General features: G+C 32.8%; 1 protein-coding gene across 1 annotated transcript; it reads right to left on the bottom strand.

Annotated features, from left to right (window-relative positions):
• Window positions 1-1,460: 1,460 nt before the first annotated feature.
• On the bottom strand, window positions 1,461-20,703 carry LOC143252420 (invertebrate-type lysozyme 2-like). The gene is made up of 4 exons (XM_076504505.1): window positions 20,549-20,703; window positions 19,890-19,939; window positions 9,594-9,729; window positions 1,461-1,993 (listed from the first exon to the last, which is right to left on the bottom strand). The coding sequence occupies exons 1-4, from the start codon at window positions 20,610-20,612 to the stop codon at window positions 1,785-1,787; spliced, it is 459 nt and encodes a 152-aa protein (XP_076360620.1). The 5' UTR covers window positions 20,613-20,703; the 3' UTR covers window positions 1,461-1,784.
• Window positions 20,704-21,514: the final 811 nt, after the last annotated feature.

Raw genomic sequence — 21,514 nt, 5'->3', positions numbered from 1 at the left:
AGTGAAGGATGAAGTTAAAAGTGTCAGGTAAATCAACCTATATTTTAAACTGGAACATACTTTATGTGAAGGGGAAGACAACAAGTGTCAGGTAAATCGGTCTACAGTTTAGACTGGAACATTCTTTAGGTGAAGGGTGAGACATCAAGTGCAGGTAACTCAATCTGTAGCTAAGACTGAAACATTCTTTATGTGAAGGACGTGAGAGCAAATGTCCGGTAATACAATCTATAGTTTAGATTGCGTCATTTTGATGTAAAGGATGAGATAACAAATATAATGTAAGCCAATCTATAATTTATACTGGAACACTCTTTATGTGAAGGGTGAGACTGCATCTGTAAAGTAACGGAATCTATAGTTTAGACTGAAACATTCTTTACATGAAAGATAAGATAAGAAGTGTAATGGAAGTCAATCCATAATTTAGGCTGGAACACTCTTTATGTGAAGGGTGAAAGTGCAAGTGTCAGGTAACTCAATATATAATTTAGACCGGAATATATTTTGTGTGAAGGGTGAGATAACAAGTGTAATGGAAGTCAATCCATAATTTAGGCTGGAACACTTTTCATGCAAAGGATGAAAGTGCAAGTGTCAGGTAACTCAATCTATAGTTCAGGCTGGAATATTTTTTGTGTGAAGGGTGAGACAGCAACTGTAAAGTAACTGAATCTATAGACTAGACTGTAACATTCTTTATGTGAAGGGTGAGACAGCAACTGTAAAGTAACTGAATCTATAGACTAGACTGTAACATTCTTTATGTGAAGGGTGAGACAGCGAGAGTCATGTTACTCAATTTATAGTTTAGACTGGAACATTTTTTACGTGAAAGGTGAGATAACAAGTGTAATGTAAGTCAATCTATAGTTTAGCCTAGAACATTCTTTATGTGAAGGGTGAGATAACAAGTGTAATGTAAATCAGTCTATAGATTAGACTCGAACATTCTTTATGTGAAGGGTAAGAAAGCAAGTGTCAGATAACTCAATCTATAGTTTAGACTGGAACATTTTTTATGTAAAGGTTAAAACACCAAATGCCAGGTAACTCAATTTGTAGTTTAGACTGGAATATTCTTTTTGTGAAGAGTGAGACAGCATGTGTCAGATAACTCAATTTATAGTTTAGCTTAGAACATTCTTTATGTGAAGGGTAACATTACAGGGTTGTTTACTATTACATCTGCGACAATGATATTAATAATGTATGTTCCCACCCAGGATCAACCTGTAGTGTTTCCAAGTCAAACTGAAACAATGTCTCCATCTTCTATTCGGTTCAGCATTTGTGAATAAACTATACCCAAATATGTCGATAAATGGAATATATGTGGCCTTGATCGGTACTAAAGACCCGTTGGTAAACAAAATATGTGGCGGCTTGATAGGTACCAAGGATTAATTGATACACAGAACACTTGGGACGTGATACTGTTTGCGGTACTTTAACAACAATTCAGTTTTCACGTATTTGTTTATTGTTTCAAAAGCTAAATAAACATTGTTGTAAAAAATAAATGGACGTTAGCAGAAAATGTCGATATTAAAATAAGGTAATGAGTAATATTTAAATTGGAGTACAATTTATTTATTCTATTGGGTAAAATGTCTTTATTGAATCTGCAGATGAAACCAGTTAAAACAACAGTTGTGATTTAACATTCTCCAGGCCAATGTTAGTCAGTGGTCTTCAGGTTTTAATCTGACCTTAGGCACTATCCTAGGAAGTTGATAAGAGAAAATTAAAAAATTAAAGTTGTTTCTTTTTCCATTGGTAGGTTAGTACCGATAGCACTCCTTGAACCTGGTCCAGTATTGAGTTCCCAACACCCACGTACCGTTGCACCCATAGGGTCCAGCTTTATGGATGCGGGCGAAATCGTTGCAGGTGATCTGTCCATCACGATCACAGTCTCTTTTCCACTTTCTCATGTAGCCCTCCACAGCTGCTTCGGCACACTGTTTATCCTTAAGGCACACTTCGAAATCTGGCGGAAAGACAGAACATTAGGGTGAAACTTTAACTAGAGCTTACATGTGAAATACACACGACAGCTCTTTAGATGGATACTTTAAGCAACGTTACTAACAACAGAAACACAGGACGACCGTGTATTAGCTGTAAAAACTGTCTTCACTTCAAACTCGGCTACACTCATCAGCCTAGTTAAGGCCTGCATTATCCTGGATTCAGGTAAACTATTTGTGCAGCAGTATTTAGATACATTACCAGAACGTTAGTATTACTGTATTGCGTTCTTTTATTATGGTGCTTTTTTTAATCATTTGGAGAACATAGTTTATAGTCCAGGTTACTTATTTATTCTTTAACGTTTGCTACAGGCGCTCATACACAACTAGAGGCTTCAGTTCACAGATAACGTTTTCACTTTCAATAGAAGTTACTCGTTGATGATACAATGAACAACGTACAGATAAACTTGTACAATTTCACTGCCAATCAATGGAGAAACTGAATATACGCAATAACTAAACCTGATATGAACACTTGACTAACTTTTCAATCACTGAACGAAATAATAAAGTGACTCAGGGCGTCACTGATTCTCATATTTATAACGTATTCTTATTTCTAGACACTTAGCTAATTCTCTGCCATTAACATTCACAAACATTCTAGGTCTTCTGGGGCTATTTTTCATAAACTTTCTAAATCTGATATCATCATCATGTTAGTAACCAAGCAAAGAACTCAAATGAAATGCTGAATAGATATCTCACAACACTAATTTCTTCGGTGAACGACTAAAACAACTTATTTTCGATTCGCCAGTGTATGAAAAACTACAAAATCAAAACAAAATACTGTTTATGCGCAACTTGAGTAAAGAAACATACTATACTGTTTTGAAGTTAAGCACAAAGCTTCAAAATGGGCTATCTGTGTCCTACCGGCCATGGGTATCGAAACCAGGATTCAAATATTATAAGTCGGCAGACATGTCACTGTGCCACTGGGAGACCTCATTATGCTATTACAATGATAACAGGTACGTAATTTAAAAGCATAACGAAGTTTTATTGATGATGGAACACATTACCTCTTGGTCTGTCTTCTTCAGGTACTAACTGCGACTACTGGCGGAAATTTCATTTTGAAGTTTTCTTAAGAAAACCTCAGAAGGCATCCGAGTGTGCGCGGAACCTGCTGCTTCCCTTTCATCCCCCTCTAGTTAGTGGTGGGAAGAACATTTTGAAGTCAGTTGATGGTTGTAAAGCTTCATGTAGTTTCTCTTTGGATGGTTTGTTTTCTAAACATACTTTATAATGTAACAACCATCGATATTGGACTTATGGTCCTTTAGATAGCAATAAGTTAACAAGACTTAAAGAGTACGTTTACTATTTAATAATACTGTTTGTTGTGTATCCATGTAACTACTTATCTAAATAAATATAATAATACTGTTGTATGTCTATGTAACTACTCATCTATATAAATATAACAGTACTGTTGTACGTACATGCAACTACTTATCTATATAAATATAATAGTATTGTCTGTTGTATGTCTAAGGAATTATTTATATATGTAAATATAATAGCACTGTCTGTTGTATGTCTATGGAATTATTTATATATGTAAATATAACAGCACTGTCTGTTGTATGTCTATGGAATTATTTATATATGTAAATATAACAGCACTGTCTGTTGTATGTCCACGTAACTACTTATCTGTATCAGTATAATAGTACTGTTGTACGTCTATGTACCAACTTATCTATATAAATACAATAGTACTGTTGTAAGTCCATGTAAATACTTATCTATATAAATATAATAGTACTGACTGTTTTATGTCCATGTAACTACTTATTTATATAAATATAATAGTACTGACTGTTTTATGTCCATGTAACTACTTATCTATATAAATATAATAGTACTGACTGTTTTATGTCCATGTAACTACTTATTTATATAAATATAATAGTACTGACTGTTTTATGTCCATGTAACTACTTATCTATATAAATATAATAGTACTGACTGTTTTATGTCCATGTAACTACTTATCTATATAAATATAATAGTACTGACTGTTTCATGTCCATGTAACTACTTATCTATATAAAAATAACAGTACTGTTGTATGTCTATGCAACTACTTATATATATAAATATAATAATACTGACTGTTTTAGGTCCATGTAACTACTTATCTATATAAAAGTAACAGTACTGTTGTATGTCTATGCAACTACTTATCTATATAAATATAATAGTACTGACTGTTGTATCTCTATGCAACTACTTATCTATATAAGTATAATAGTACTGACTGTTTTATGTCCATGTTACTACTTACCTATATAAATATAATGGTACTGACTGTTTTATGTCCATGTAACTACTTATCTATATAAATATAATAGTACTGACTATTTTATGTCCATGTAACTACTTATCTATATAAATATAATAGTGCTGACTGTTTAATGTCCATGTAACTACTTATTTATATAAATATAATAGTATTGTTGTATGTCCATGTAACTACTTATCTATATAAAGATAACAGTACTGTTGTATGTCTATGCAACTACTTACAATGATAAGTAAGTAATGATATGTAATATATACTTATTATATATAAGTATAATAGTACTGTTGTATGTCCATGTAACTACATATCTATATAAATATAATAGTATTGTCTGTTGTATGTCTAAGGAAGTATTTATATATATAAATATAATAGCACTGTCTGTTGTATGTCCATGTAACTACTTATCTGTATAAGTATAATAATACTGTTGTACGTCTATGTACCAACTTATCTATATAAATATAATAGTACTGACTGTTTTATGTCCATGTAACTACTTATCTATATAAATATAATAGTACTGACTGTTGTATGTCCATGTAACTACTTATCTGTATAAATATAATAGTACTGACTGTTTTATGTCCATGTAACTACTTATCTATATAAATATAATAGTACTGACTGTTTTATGTCGATGTAACTACTTATCTATATAAAAATAACAGTACTGTTGTATGTCTATGCAACTAATTATATATATAAATATAATATTACTGACTGTTTTGTGTCCATGTAACTACTTATCTATATAAATATAATAGTACTGACTGTTTTATGTGAATGTAACTACTTATCTATATATATATAATAGTACTGACTGTTTTATGTCCATGTAACTACTTATCTATATAAATATAATAGTACTGACTGTTTCATGTCCATGTAACTACTTATCTATATAAAAATAACAGTACTGTTGTATGTCTATGCAACTACTTATCTATATAAATATAATAGTACTGACTGTTGTATGTCTATGCAACTACTTATCTATATAAATATAATAGTACTGACTGTTTTATGTCCATGTAACTACTTACCTATATAAATATAATAGTACTGACTGTTTTATGTCCATGTAACTACTTATCTATATAAAAGTAACAGTACTGTTGTATGTCTATGCAACTACTTATCTATATAAATATAATAGTACTGACTGTTGTATGTCTATGTAACTACTTATCTATATAAATATAATAGTACTGACTGTTTTATGTCCATGTAACTACTTATTTATATAAATATAATAGTACTGACTGTTTTATGTCCATGTAACTACTTATCTATATAAATATAATAGTACTGACTGTTTTATGTCCATGTAACTACTTATCTATATAAATATAATAGTACTGACTGTTGTATGTCTATGCAACTACTTATCTATATAAGTATAATAGTACTGACTGTTTAATGTCCATGTAACTACTTATCTATATAAGTATAATAGTACTGACTGTTTTATGTCCATGTTACTACTTACCTATATAAATATAATGGTACTGACTGTTTTATGTCCATGTAACTACTTATCTATATAAATATAATAGTACTGACTATTTTATGTCCATGTAACTACTTATCTATATAAATATAATAGTACTGACTGTTTAATGTCCATGTAACTACTTATCTATATAAAGATAACAGTACTGTTGTATGTCTATGCAACTACTTACAATGATAAGTAAGTAATGATATGTAATATATACTTATTATATATAAGTATAATAGTACTGTTGTATGTCCATGTAACTACATATCTATATAAATATAATAGTATTGTCTGTTGTATGTCTAAGGAAGTATTTATATACATAAATATAATAGCACTGTCTGTTGTATGTCCATGTAACTACTTATCTGTATAAGTATAATAATACTGTTGTACGTCTATGTACCAACTTATCTATATAAATATAATAGTACTGACTGTTTTATGTCCATGTAACTACTTGTCTATATAAATATAATAGTACTGACTGTTGTATGTCCATGTAACTACTTATCTGTATAAATATAATAGTACTGACTGTTTTATGTCCATGTAACTACTTATCTATATAAATATAATAGTACTGACTGTTTTATGTCGATGTAACTACTTATCTATATAAAAATAACAGTACTGTTGTATGTCTATGCAACTAATTATATATATAAATATAATATTACTGACTGTTTTGTGTCCATGTAACTACTTATCTATATAAATATAATAGTACTGACTGTTTTATGTGAATGTAACTACTTATCTATATATATATAATAGTACTGACTGTTTTATGTCCATGTAACTACTTATTTATATAAATATAATAGTACTGACTGTTTTATGTCCATGTAACTACTTATCTATATATATATAATAGTACTGACTGTTTTATGTCCATGTAACTACTTATTTATATAAATATAATAGTACTGACTGTTTTATGTCCATGTAACTACTTATCTATATAAATATAATAGTACTGACTGTTTTATGTCCATGTAACTACTTATCTATATAAAGATAACAGTACTGTTGTATGTCTATGCAACTACTTATATATATAAATATAATAGTACTGACTGTTTTATGTCTATGTAACTACTTATCTATATAAATATAATAGTACTGACTGTTTTATGTCCATGTATCTACTTATTTATATAAATATAATAGTACTGACTGTTTTATGTCCATGTAACTACTTATCTATATAAAAGTAACAGTACTGTTGTATGTCTATGCAACTACTTATCTATATAAATATAATAGTACTGACTGTTGTATGTCTATGTAACTACTTATCTATATAAATATAATAGTACTGACTGTTTTATGTCCATGTAGCTACTTATTTATATAAATATAATAGTACTGAATGTTTTATGTCCATGCAACTACTTATCTATATAAAAGTAACAGTACTGTTGTATGTCTATGCAACTACTTATATATATAAATATAATAGTACTGACTGTTTTGTGTCCATGTAACTACTTATCTATATAAATATAATAGTACTGACTGTTTTATGTGAATGTAACTACTTATCTATATAAATATAATAGTACTGACTGTTTTATGTCCATGTATCTACTTATTTATATAAATATAATAGTACTGACTGTTTTATGTCCATGTAACTACTTATTTATATAAATATAATAGTACTGACTGTTTTATGTCCATGTAACTACTTAGCACGGTGTGAACTGATCTTCTACCTAACTGGTATGGAGGTTCATACAAATTTTGAGTTTTTTCTGCTTTTATGGGCGTTTCTACCACTACTGATAAAGTGCTCTGTGAGGCCGGTAAAGTGTTTTGTGAGGTGGTAAAAGTGTTCTACGAGACTGGTAAAGTGCTCTGTTATAGCACTGTCTTCTAGACAGTATAAAACTTGTCCAACAGATACTCAAGTAAAGAAAGTTTTTATGTTGAAGGACACTTACACACTTTATTGGCTTAGTTTGAAGTGTTTGGTTCTATTGATAAAGTCTAGAGAGTTTATAATAAAATACCAGTTGTTTTGAAGTGGAAGGTTTAATATCTCATATAAGGATTTAATTAGGCTTTCTATAACGATCAGCATATACTAGGTGGTATAGATCTGTAAGGTATGGAGTATTTTTGGAAAGGTGTAAAAATAGGGGATGGAATAATAACATGTGAGAACAAGGGTAAATTTTCTTTAGCCGTAAGGATAGGGAACTTTTAATTAGTTTTTAGCCGCGGCATAACGGCTCATAGAACAGCTGTGAGTTGGTGTTTTTTCATGAACAAACTTTTAGCTCATAACTTTGTCATCTCTTGACCGATTTAAAATCTAATTACAGTTTTGGTTTCCAGAGGTCACAAACCCTTTCGATTGTTGTATTTGGTCACGCCCAGTCATCGCATAAATTAACTTTAATCCTACCTTAAAGAATTTCAACTTGAGGGTAGGTTGGTAAAGATCCTGATGAGTAATAAAATCATATCGGCTAGACATGCATCCAACACTTGGCATTACTGGCTCACAAAAATATAGCGAATAAAAAGGGAAAGAAAGGTCTCATGGAACAATTTACTTCAGTCCTGCCTAAAGGAATTTCATCAGCCGCAACTACTGAAGATTTCATCTTGTTTAATGTTTGAGAGCACTTTGAGTGCGATGTTAATATCCATCATTTAACAATGTGTTGAAATCTGCTCTTAATGTGATTTACTTACAGATATAGTACAACCGTATGTGTGAGGTATTGCTATGTACATTTTGCTACTGGCTTCCTGTCTGTTAAGGTTTTATGAATGTTCATTCTGATTTATTATATGTCATTGGGATTCAATGTATAGAAACTGAAAAAAGGCAAATTAAACCACGATAACACCCCCAGCAACGTCAGCCGTGCTTAGCAAAGTCTGATGGACGCTCATGACCATACTTGACTTTCACCTGCATCTTGTCACGTTTCTGTAACTATATACAAATGCTCTACTGCTTCGTACAGATCACATCTAAAAAAGATTGTACTATGATCAACGAATGTATTTGTTGTTTGCATAAGAATTATTTGCACATTCTGAAAACAAGTATTTTAATAATTTGTTACAGAAAATATCCTTTGAAACTACACGATAAATATCCTCTTACCTTTATTATGAGTCCCTTTGTTGTCTTTGGTAATTTTATAAATAATATTGTTGCAAGCTATATTTTGTAATGTAATTTTATTGTCAGGGGGAGCTGCTGACTTAAAGTACAAACTTGTCAAGGTTTGGTTACACAAACTGATTAGTGAACCTACGAGGGTAGAAAATGAAAGTCATTCCTGGTTAAGAATTTATTGTCATCACCACGCTACGTCCTATAACAAGATAATTTCTGTTCAAAACTTAGATCTAGAAGTTGCAACAGTTTTAAAGCTTGATATAAACTGAGCGAACTGAACTTTGATTTATTTTAACCACAAAGAACCCAACAACGAAAGAACACGCTACAACAATACTTGTGTTGAAAACTATACAACGAAATGAGATGTATCTAATCTTCTTCCTCAAACAATGACCGGAGAACTGGGTGATTTAAAATTCAAGATAAATTAGATTTTTTTACCTAAAGTTTAGCTTCAAAACAGGTGAGAATTAAATACAATTTATAAGTTTATTCACGCCTCTTGCGAAACCAGTTTTATCGAACCTTGGCCACTCACAGCGAGTGTTTTATAGGTAACTGTGCTCAATGTTCGATACTCACCGTGAGGATTACTGGGGTTAAATCCAGGACTTCCGCCATCTTTCCAGTAACCGTAGGAAATAACGTATCCACCACAGAAATAGTTGGTGCCTCCATCGTTGTGACATTCTTTGTTAAAGTTACATCCAGAGCTGGCCTGTAAAAATCAAAATTATATAGTTAACAGCCTTGATTATAGAGGACAGCACATATCTTTACTATTGAATAATTAATATAGACTTAAAATCATATATTAAATCGTTTCTTCCAGACTGGCTTTTCCTTGAATATGCTATACTGCGGTCAGTTTTTGGTTGTTTTTTATGCTTTTTTTCCCTAGTGCAAAGTTGCAATACGAATTACCTGCACTATGTCCAACAAGGTTCGAAGTACGATAAATATATAATTATTTCTACAGTTTATTCTTTTGGCAATACTCCCTATAAAACTGACTTGAATAAAATACATATTTTGCATAGTTTGTTACTACACTACACAAGTTTTTACAATAAAATGTAAAAAGTAAAACGATCATACAGATATTTTGTAGATGATAAAATACGTGTAGTTATTTTAAAAGTACCATTGCTATCTAGCACTTTATAAACTAAATATCATAAACCAGGACACCCACATATCACTGTAGCTTGCTTCTGAACTGACGGACACCCACACATATCTGTAACATGTTTCTGGACTGATGGACGCCCACACCCAAATGTAACCTGTTTCTGAATTGATGGACACCCACACACACACACCTGTAATCTGTTTCTGGACTAATGAACACCCACACATACCTGTAGCCTGTTTCTGAAATGATGGACACCCACACACACAGCCGTACCCTGTTTCTGACCTGATGGCCATCCACACACACTTATAGCCTGTTTTTGAACTGGTGGACACACACACACCAGTAGCCGGTTCCTACACTAATGGACACCGACACACACAGCTGTACCCTGTTTCTGAACTGTTGGACACCCACATACGCACCTGTAGCTTGTTTCTGAACTAATGGACACACACACACACAAACACCTGTAGCCTCTTTCTGAACTGATGGACACCAACACCCACCTGTAGCCTGTTTCTGAACTAATGGACATACACGCACACTCACCTGTACCCTGTTTTTAAACTGATGGACACCAACACCCACCTGTAACCTGTTTCTGAATTGATGGACACCCAAACACACATGTAGTCTGTTTGATGTAAATGTTGTCACACTGAGGTACAAGTATTTTATAAAAAAAAAAGGAATAATACACACAAAATAGAACAAAGAGGTCACATGACGTGATGATAACATAATCCAATCTTAACGTTGCACATTTGACATTAATAAAGGTTTCTTTTCAAGTTTTGCCCAATACTTTATTTTCCCACAAATGGTTTCCTCGTAATCACATAATTTGATAAGATTACCTTGCACGTTTCTCTTGATTATATAGATATGAATGTTTATGTAAAAAAAAAAAAAAAAGAGATACGTTTTACAGAATAACCGATTTAAACAGAAATAAGATCCACCTTCTTTCCTGGCAATACAAAGCGGTTCTTGTTAGTATGGTTAATATGTTAATACGTAACTCTCTCTAGGACACAAACTTTATACCAGTGTTTGTCATGTGATGTGTATCGTATGTTGTCTACACAACTACAAAAACAAAAAGTCGTCACGACGCTACGTCGTTTTGGTCGTGAGTTGCACAACTGTCGTGCTGCTCGTGACTTATCTGTGCCAAGACAAATAAAACAAAAGTGGTACTCTTAGATATCAGATCTTAATGTTGCTTCTTGGCTAGAAATTGGTTTCTGTGAGAAACGTGAATAAATCATGCATACAAAATGAGAATAAGTGTGCAAATACATCGAGTTATACATTTATAAAGTGGAAAGAGGGCCTGCAGCGATCGGAACGACAAATTCTTCTAATGTACTTATCTAAGTTTAAAATACTAAATAAATTCCGTGTGATTGTACATCTTATATTTGGTTCTAGTGTACGAGCAGAACGGCCCGACATGGCCAGATTGGTTAAGGCGTTCGACTCGTAATCCAAGAGTCGCGGGTTCGAATCCTCGTCACACCAAACATGCTCGCCCTTTCAGCCGTGGGGGCGTTATAATGTTATAGTCAATCCCACTATTCGTGGGTAAAAGAGTAGCCTAAGAGTTGGCGGTGGGTGGTGATGACTAGCTGCCTTCCCTCGAGTCTTATACTGCTAAATTAGGGACGGTTAGCGCAGATAGCCCTTGAGTAGCTTTGCGCGAAATTCAAAACAAACGAAACCAATATAAGCAGAAATACCCGCGCTTCGAACAAATGGGGCCCGGTATGGCCAAGCGTGTTAAGGCGTGCGACTCGTAATCTGAGGGTCGCGGGTTCGCATCCCGGTCGCGCCAAACATGCTCGCTCTTCCAGCCGTGGGGGCGTTACAATGTGACGGTCAATCCCACTATTCGCTGGTAAAAGAGTAGCCTAAGAGTTGGCAGTGGATGGTGATGACTAGCGGCCTTCCCTCTTGTCTTACACTACAAAATTAGGGACGGCTAGCATAGATAGCCCTCGAGTAGCTTTGTGCGAAATTCAAAAACAAACGAACAAACAAATTCGAACAAATGTGACTGATAGTTCCTGCGGAAGGCTATTGAACCTGGAATTGTCTGACTGTTATACAACAATTCACTTACGCTTCACATTCATCCAAGAAAAAAATTATTTTGTTGAAATTGCAATTTTAAAAGGAGCTATCATCACATCACACAACAAATTTCACTGATCTACTTTTGTAGACGTAGTTATCAACAAAAGTGTCTTGTTGCTTTTCTGCTGCAACACTTATGGAACAATTTTTAATATTGTTCTTGAATTGAAAGTTACTCCTTTTTTATAATTTTTATTGGTTATGTCATTTTTATGGAGAATTTAATTGTTTTACTTATTTCTCAGCTGAAATAATACTACCTATTTATAAAAATATTACCCAATGATGATCGGTGCGGTAGTTTCCAGGATTAGAGTTTTGGATGTATACATTCCCTTATAACAGGATTAAGGTATTTCAAAGTTTTCGGTAATACGCAATACTCGTATGTTTTCAGCAAAGTATTTCAATTTCCTTGTTTTATTTTGTAAAATAATGCAAAGTTAGTTCTTCAATAACAGTTGCTGTAAAGATGTTATCCAATAGGCCTAACCTCACAAACAACGTTTCAGTAGATACTCCGAAATTAATACATGCCTAACTCACAAATAAATATTCTTGCAAAGTTTTCTTGCTAACTAACCTACAACAAATACACTTACTGACTCTGTATAACTTAACTGATTCATCATCTAATTCAATAACTGACTCACTGTATAACTTAACTTAATCACCACCTACTAAATAACTGACGTTCAACTGTAACTTAACTCACTCACCAATTCTATTTATATACAATCTAGATTTTTATGTAATGTAACATTCTATCAGATTCTACTAAAGCCTTAAAAGTAATTGAATTTCTATATCTTGCATCGTCATCACCTAATGATATGGTGTCTCTGTAATAAACAAACAAAAATATAGCTAACAAACGATAATGTCATACAACACACGACAATCACAACACCCCCACAGGAAAACACATAATAGTTACACTATACAGTTTTTTTAAAACACCCGCTGGTACAATGGGTAGGTCTACGGATTTACAACGCTAAAATCAGGGGTTAGATTCCTCTCGGTGGACTCAGCAGGTAGCTTGATAGGACTTTGCTATAAGAAAATACACATACACACAGTTAAAAAAAAATAGTGAAGGAAGAAGAAATGCACTGTCGAACTACACAATCCTAACAAACAGTTCTTGTTTAATAGTGTAAATATATTACCATTTTATGTTGTTATTTATAAGCTTAACGTTACTTTTCAAGTGCTTTGCCGTTACAAATTAAATTAAGGTGCAATATTTTTCATTTCAAAGTTTAATTTTTTCTTAGTAAAAATGTAAAGTAAGCTTCTTTAGTAAATGTGTAATTTCCAAATTAATCTAGGCCTTTTTTTAATAGTAACCAAAACAATGATATCTAACCGAGAATATGACATGATTTACAATGAAGAAATTGTGAAACAATGTAAGTCATGGATGGTAATTTAATCAGAACATTGGGTATGTTCTGATGTAGTCAAAAGTTGGGTATGTCCTGATATATTCAAACGTTCGGTATGTCCTGATGTATTCAAACGTTCGATATGTCCTGATGTATTCAAACGTTCGGCATGTCCTGAGGTATTCAAACGTTGCGCACGTCCTGAGTTAGTATTTCCTTATGTTTCGCCACCCTGTGGTTCAGTAGCAGGTCTAAGGGCTTAAAACTAAAACAGCAGATTTCGATATTGACTGCGGGCCAGGCAGAGAGAGACCATGCAGCTTTGTGCTTAACAAACAATCAAATTTAATGGATCGAGTTACTTTCTTTGTTAAATGCCATCACTAAACGATTAGTGACTATTACTATTTGATATTGGTTGGGTTTACATCAGATCACGTGCAGAAAAAATGAAACAAAAATAAAAACCAGAAACATTCTGGGAACCGAAAAATATTTAGAAACAAAGAACTTGTTGTAACTGTTAGCCAAAGTTTGTTTAATTAAAGTATTTAGTTTCAATTGTGTTACTTACCTAGTTTCACCAAAACTACTAAATTAATCTGGACAAAAGTCGAGTACAATACCGTCAACCCAAAAACAACCTAGATAGGAGTCAAGTATAGGCAATACCACCATCTTAAAAATAACCTGAACAAGAGTCGAATATAGACAATACCGCCATCTTAAAAACAACCTGGACAAGAGTCGAGTATAGACAATACCGCCATCTTAAAAACAACCTTCAACACAAATCGCTGCCTCGCTGGCTCAGCGATAAATGTGTAGATTTACAACTCTACAACTCAGATTTCGATACTCGCAGTGTATAAAATTAAATAAAAATTATTTTCATTTTTTAATTAATTTATTATTTTTCACTTTTTATGTATATCTTTTTCTTATTCTAGCTTGGGAGAGTAATCACCTTCCCACAACTGTTTGCAGGCAGTGATGGGTGATGTAGATGTGTGACGTTGTGGGCTCGAGCACCCACATCTCGCTCTCCTAATTTCTAATTTTCTTATGTGAGACTAGCGAATTGGAGGTTAAGACTGATAGACAGTATATCCCCATCATAATGTGGGTCCTACTTCCACAGTCACCTCCAAAACCTAGGATTCATTTTATAGCTTGTAGCTTGTACCGAAGGATCCTTTTTTTAAAAAAAATGTGCAGCGTTTAAATTTTTATTTTAATCTCATGTTAATGTGTTTTGGTTTATAGCTCGAAAAGTTTATAATAGTTATAATATATCAGATCATCCCATAAGTAATGTCCGAAAAATATAATACAGAATGCTGGTATATGTGTGTATGTGTATATATATATACTGACATACAATTACATAACTTGTGTAACACCCATGTTACCCATATATATATATATATGTACACTGACATACAATTATACAACTTGTGTAACACCCATGCTGGTATATATATGTATAAATATATATAGTGATGTACAACTATATAACTTGGGTAAAACCTATGCAAAGAATGCAGTGTTCTTCTAGAAGAAATAGTTTATTTATCAGTATATAATTTTATTTGAAACAATAACCTGTGTCACTGACCTTTGTCCCGGGTCATAGATACGTTGTCTGGTCAGTTTGTTCAGTGATAATTGTCATTAGACCTAGTTCTGGCGGATGTATTAGACACAGGAGGGTTAAACGTGTTCTACTATATCAAAACTAACCCAGAAGGAAATTTTAAAAAGTAGGAAAATCAAGTCACGTGACTCTAGTTTTAGCTTGTAGCGATGAATTATGTAGATCCTTGTAATAATAATAATAATTTATTGTAAAATATAACGATATTCTTTAACAGTACTTATATGATTAGCTAATTATAACACAAACACACACATTCTTTAACAGTACTTATATGATTAGCTAGTTATAACACAAACACACACATTCTTTAACAGTACTTATATGATTAGCTAGTTATAACACAAACACACACATATTCTTTAAAAGTACTTATATGATTAGCTAGTTATAACACAAACACACACATATTCTTTAAAAGTACTTATATGATTAGCTAGTTATAACACAAACACACACATATTCTTTAAACGTACTTATATGATTAGCTAGTTATAACACAAACACACACATAACGTTTTGGAACAACACAAGACCTACTAGTCCATCTCGGCTGTTCCACCTTCTAAACTAAAATCTTAAATCCAACACTTATCATTCATATACTTATCAATCTTGTTCTCAAACTCACTTAAATTTACATAGGTATGAATATATTACATTCCAAAGGCCAACCATTCTGTTAAAAAAATAAAACTGTTTTAGGTAAAGATGACTCTTAAACTGCCAAAATGTGTATCTGTGTCTCCTAGTCGTACTATTTTCACTATTAAGTGTTAAAACAAGATGATACATCAACACTACTAATCTTGAACACCACAATTAGATCCTTTCTAACTCTTACTTCTTTCAAAAGGAAACAATATGAAAGATTTCAAGTTTTCCTCATGTGAAAACCCATCCATTCCACGCACCATTCTAGTAGCACTTCTCTGAACATTTTCCAACAGCTTTACAGACTATTTCTTGTTTGATTGTACAGTTGGAAAGAAAAGAAACATTCTAATACACGTGCACTGATTTAAGGACAGTTTTTACTGTTGTGAGAGAGTAAATCTACACAATGGATTGCCCACCGAGGGCATCCAAATACTGTTAAGGATAAGCCTTTAAGTTTATTAATGTATTACCCATGACAGGACAGTTTGTAAATTAGTAAAAAAATTACTAATTACCAAAAGAGTCACTTAATAGCAAAAGTTCTGTCTAAGTTCTTGGGTTGGATGAGATGTAATAGTTAATATACAGGTCAACACAAAAGTGTTAGTCATACAGTTTGGGATGAGTTATAACAGTGACAGTCAAATAATATCTTATTTAAACTAGACTAAGACTTGGTAGTGGGCTCTGTTTACTAGTTTCAATCCCTCTAGTCTCTCAGTCCAAAACTAGGTCCTGCTGGTGCAGGTGGCGCTCATATAACTTTGCATGTATATCAGAAACGAGTAAACTATTTAAGATCTTGGATGTTATATGTGAATACAGTTCTAAACCTGACGATAAAGTAAAAAAACATATGGAAATCATACAACTATTCTGAAATTGAAACTTTAAACGATTTCGAGAGTTATCTCTAAGTGTACTAGTCGGCTTACAGAATTCGAGTTTACCTTGACACAACTATGACCAACTATGCGTTTTTCAGAAACGTAGGTAAAGTCAGATGGGACGGGGTCTTATTAAATAAGAAAAAATAGTTATGTTAAACCCTTCCAAGTGGCTGGTCCTTGTACACCCTATTCTTTAAAGTGGGTGGCCTTCAAAAAGAAACAGTGAAACTGATGAAAAACAAAATCTTAATATAACATCCGCCTTTAAGAGTCAAGGCCACCAACTAAGAGTCGTCATGTTGAACTGCAAAACGTTAAGAACAGTGTGTTCCCAATAAACGCACCGAGAAGTTTCCAATCTACATGCTCACTGTAAAGTGCAGGTTGCCTTAATAAATGAATATTAGTGTGACACATAGTAATAATTTGGTAACCAACGATTTATAAACATAACGAAGTGATTTCTCAATTGCAGCTCACACAACGACTTTTATCTCATAGCTTCATCTCTTAACCGAATTGAGATCTAATCACAGCTGCGGCTATTGAGGATTTCTTCTTGTTTGAAGGTCATACTACGTATTCTGATAGAACATTGATGTGTATCTTCAGAAACTACCAAGGTTGTTTAACGGGGGCACACTACATGTTTTAACGTAGTCTATCTTCTTCAAGCACTACCAATATTCCCTTTTGTTTATGGGAACATGCTACATGTTTTAACATGGTCTGTCTTCTTCAGGTACTACCAATATTACCTCTTGTTTATGGGAACATACTACATGTTTTAACATGGTCTGTCTACTATCGTGTTTGGGTTAATCATATCCTGACTTTAACAAGAAATATTCTAAGAAATGAGTAAAGTTGATTCATTCAAATCACAACTATGTTCTCTTTATGCTGACTGCAATCTCTACGTCCAAAACAAAGTTGTACAAAAACAACATAAGCCAAGCATAGTTCTCACGATGTAAACAAGTTATGTACAACTGAAATAACAATATTACCATAATTAACATCTATTGATCTAAATACGTAACCCATTACGTTAGGTTTTAAAACTATGACTTTAATTACGTCATTGTTAAAACCACCACTCCTCACAGGAAACTGGTGACGACACGCCTATTTAAACACGGGTGTATAGGTGTTTCAACACCCGTTCACAGAACTAGTTAATTCAAGCGTTTATCAAATCGCCCATCAAAAAACAAACGTCTAATACGAATCATTGTTTATATGATTAAATCCATTCTTCAATAAAACCAAGGAGTACAGTATCATAAAATACTACTGATAAAAACTAGAAGAAAAACGTGACGGTCTAAAACGTGATGTTTTATTTTTTCAGTGTTATCCTTGTTCTTTTATACAGCAGTTTTTAACTTGTAGTTTAGTTCAGTCAACCAAACTGAACTAAATGTATGTAATTTCAACGGTTTTATTTGTTGTTGTTACTCAAAGTTGCGGCCCGACATGGTCAGGCGTGTTAAGGCATGCGACTCGTAATCTGAAGGTCACGGGTTCGCATCCCCGTCGTGCCAAACATGATCGCCCTTTCAGCCGTGGGGGCGTTATAATTATTATGGCTGCATCATTATTACAACTAGTTTCCTGTAACAAACATCTAATAAAAGATGTAACTTGTAACAACGTATCAACTCGTTATTACTAAAACAAATACACAAAAAATACGAATTAACGCTTAAGGTTTTTATCTTGTTTGGAATTAAGTACAAAGCTACACAATGGGCTATCTGTGCTCTGCTCACCACTGGTATCGAAACCCAGTTTTTAACGATTTGAGTCCGCAAACATGCCGCTGTAACACTATTGAGCAACGCTAAACGAAGATAAAATATCATTGAACAGAAAAATACACACATTTGTAAACACGACACAGCATAATTTATCTTACAATACCTTGACTCTTGCGCCACCAAGTTTACAAGATCGATTTATATAATACATGGCCTAATTTTTAACATGTTTACTGATATGTATTTACTTCTTATAATCAATATGAATAAAAAGTTTCACTTTTTTTCTAATCAACAAAATAAAGCCTAAATTATTACCTTTATTTTAAGTTATATAGTAGTACGAGTAGAGTAAAACAAACTTAGTAAAAATGATGTTATTAGAATTACATCTGATTGTAGCATAATTTATATGGAATAGAAAAACGAGTAAAACTGCATGTTGGGCATGTAGCAAACTTAGGTTACTTGTTGGGAAAATGTCAAATCTGTTAAATGAATTAACTTCAATTAATTATCAGAAATTGTTTTAAATAACGTAACATCTTGTATATACCTATATATATAGTATCGATCCCATACTGTTGGTGGTGCTAGAGGTAATAAAAGTTTAGTTACATAATTTGTTCGCTGTTGTATGAACTTGCATCTCGTGTGCACATGTGTATCGAGATACATAAATCTCTCTATTACTGTTAACATGCGATTTCTTTTGATCATGGCAACAGAGAATTTTGTCGGAAGATATAAATATTATCGGTTGAAACTGATGGAATTTAAAATAAATTATATCATTTACGTAACTTCGTGTTCAAGTCCGTATCCACGTAAGCTAATCACAAATGTAGAACAGAACTGATTTAAACATAACTCACAATCCAGTCTAAAGCCTAACCTAAACACAAACTTAGAATATCACACTCACAATACGTAAAATAAAGATAGCTAATAGATTAACTACATCAAAACCAAACATTGGAACTGATATCAATAATTAACTAGGCCTGAATTTTCCCATAACGGTTGCATATATATTAGATCTTACAGCCTAAAATTTTTTAACTTGTTCCTCAAACAACAACAAAATGGCTTTACTCCAAAAAACTAACTTTTTCTGCTTACCTTTAAAACTAACAAAACTTATCTGTAATACATATTTTGAGTCACTGGTACGAATTACTTTTATTTTACCACGAAAAACAACATTTTAACAAAGGAGCTTTTCTACAAAAAAACTTACTTGACACAAACAATAAAGACAGTCGTTGCTCACGAGCTGGTTTTGTTGAGCTAAGTACAAATTCAAATAAAAATAAAAAAAGGTTGGGGTTAACTAGACAAATAAAACCATATTATTTTTTAGAATAAGAAAAAGAGAATTCAGCCAAAATGTGTTAAAGAATCACCACTGTGAGGTTTGACAAACGTCGTCTGGGATTTGATAGCGTGGTTAATAAGTTTCATCTGGATTGTTAATGTTGGTCATAACAGTATGTTAAGCAAACATTTCAAACCGATATGTTTTTACTAATTAAATATTTCCTCCCATTAATTTACTTAAACTGATCTTTTGGTGTTTGCTGGTAAATTTCGTTATTCTTTTATTAGTAAATAGTCGCTTGTATATACCAAATTTATAGTATATAAATTAAATATTTTAACAAAACGTATCTAATTTAAGACACTATAAAATCAGCACTCTGACAAATACTATTTCAGTACGTTGAATATCTAAACAAAAATTGCCAAACAAGCCTGTATACGCTTTATTTATTGATATTATTTTACCTTCTAAATTGTACCTGAATGAAACTAAAACATAAATTATTCACTGAGTAGAGGTAGTGTTCTAGCAAAATATTTGGAAATAATATAAATGAATGCGTGTTTAAGCCTTACCCTGAACAAATACCGCTACTACAGCAAGGATTTCGCATACAAAAAACTTTTGCATTTTGACCATCTTGAGTAGATTTCTACGCGTGCTACAATTACAGCACTGATTAAATAGAAAAGTGATGCTTTCATCCTGTTCCAAACTAATATAAAGTATTTAGTCCTGGGGAATTCTGGGAATACGCATGAGTTTGCACTTCATGACCTTCGCTCTTTAGCAAACTTAAATAGGTGATGCAAAGACAAGCTCCCTCGAACGCCAATATCAAGCTGGTGGGCCTTTCCCAGTCAGGTTGACGTAACAGCCGACAAGCCAGTTCAGGTCGAATGACAGATTAATATAGGTAGAAACAAGTATAAAACCATCACATTCTAAAAGGATAATGTGCACAGAAACAAAAATACAACCACCACATTTTAATAGGTTAATGTGCGTAAAAACAATAATACAACCACCGATTTCTAACAGGTTAATATATGTAGAAGCAAGTATATAACTAGACATTCTAACAGGTTAACACCAACAGAAACAAGTGTATCAGCGATGTTGAGAAAACCCACTTGTAGAGAAAAATACAAATGTAAAAACGGCTCGTTTGGATTGAGAAAAATTTTACGTAGAGGAGTGAACAACGTTTCGACCTTCTTCGGTCATCGTCAGGTTCAGTTGCATTTATAGAAACAAGTATAGAACCATCAATTCTAACAGTTTAATGTGCGTAGAAACAAGAATACAACCACCACATTCTAACACGTTAATGTGCGTAGAAACAAGAATACAACCAACACTTCCTAATAGGTTAACATTTATAGAAACAAGTATACAATCATCACATCTTAACAGGTTAACACCAACAGAAACAAGTATACAACCATCACATTCTAACAGATTGACATACGTAGAAACAAGAAAACAACCATCAAATTCTAAGATATTAATATTTATAGAAAGAAAAAAGTATACAATCA

Source organism: Tachypleus tridentatus, chromosome 6 (assembly GCF_004210375.1).
Source record: "Tachypleus tridentatus isolate NWPU-2018 chromosome 6, ASM421037v1, whole genome shotgun sequence".
NCBI lineage: Eukaryota > Metazoa > Arthropoda > Merostomata > Xiphosura > Limulidae > Tachypleus > Tachypleus tridentatus.
Note: the sequence above shows the minus strand (reverse complement) of the source record. Positions and strands in the feature narration are given on the sequence as shown.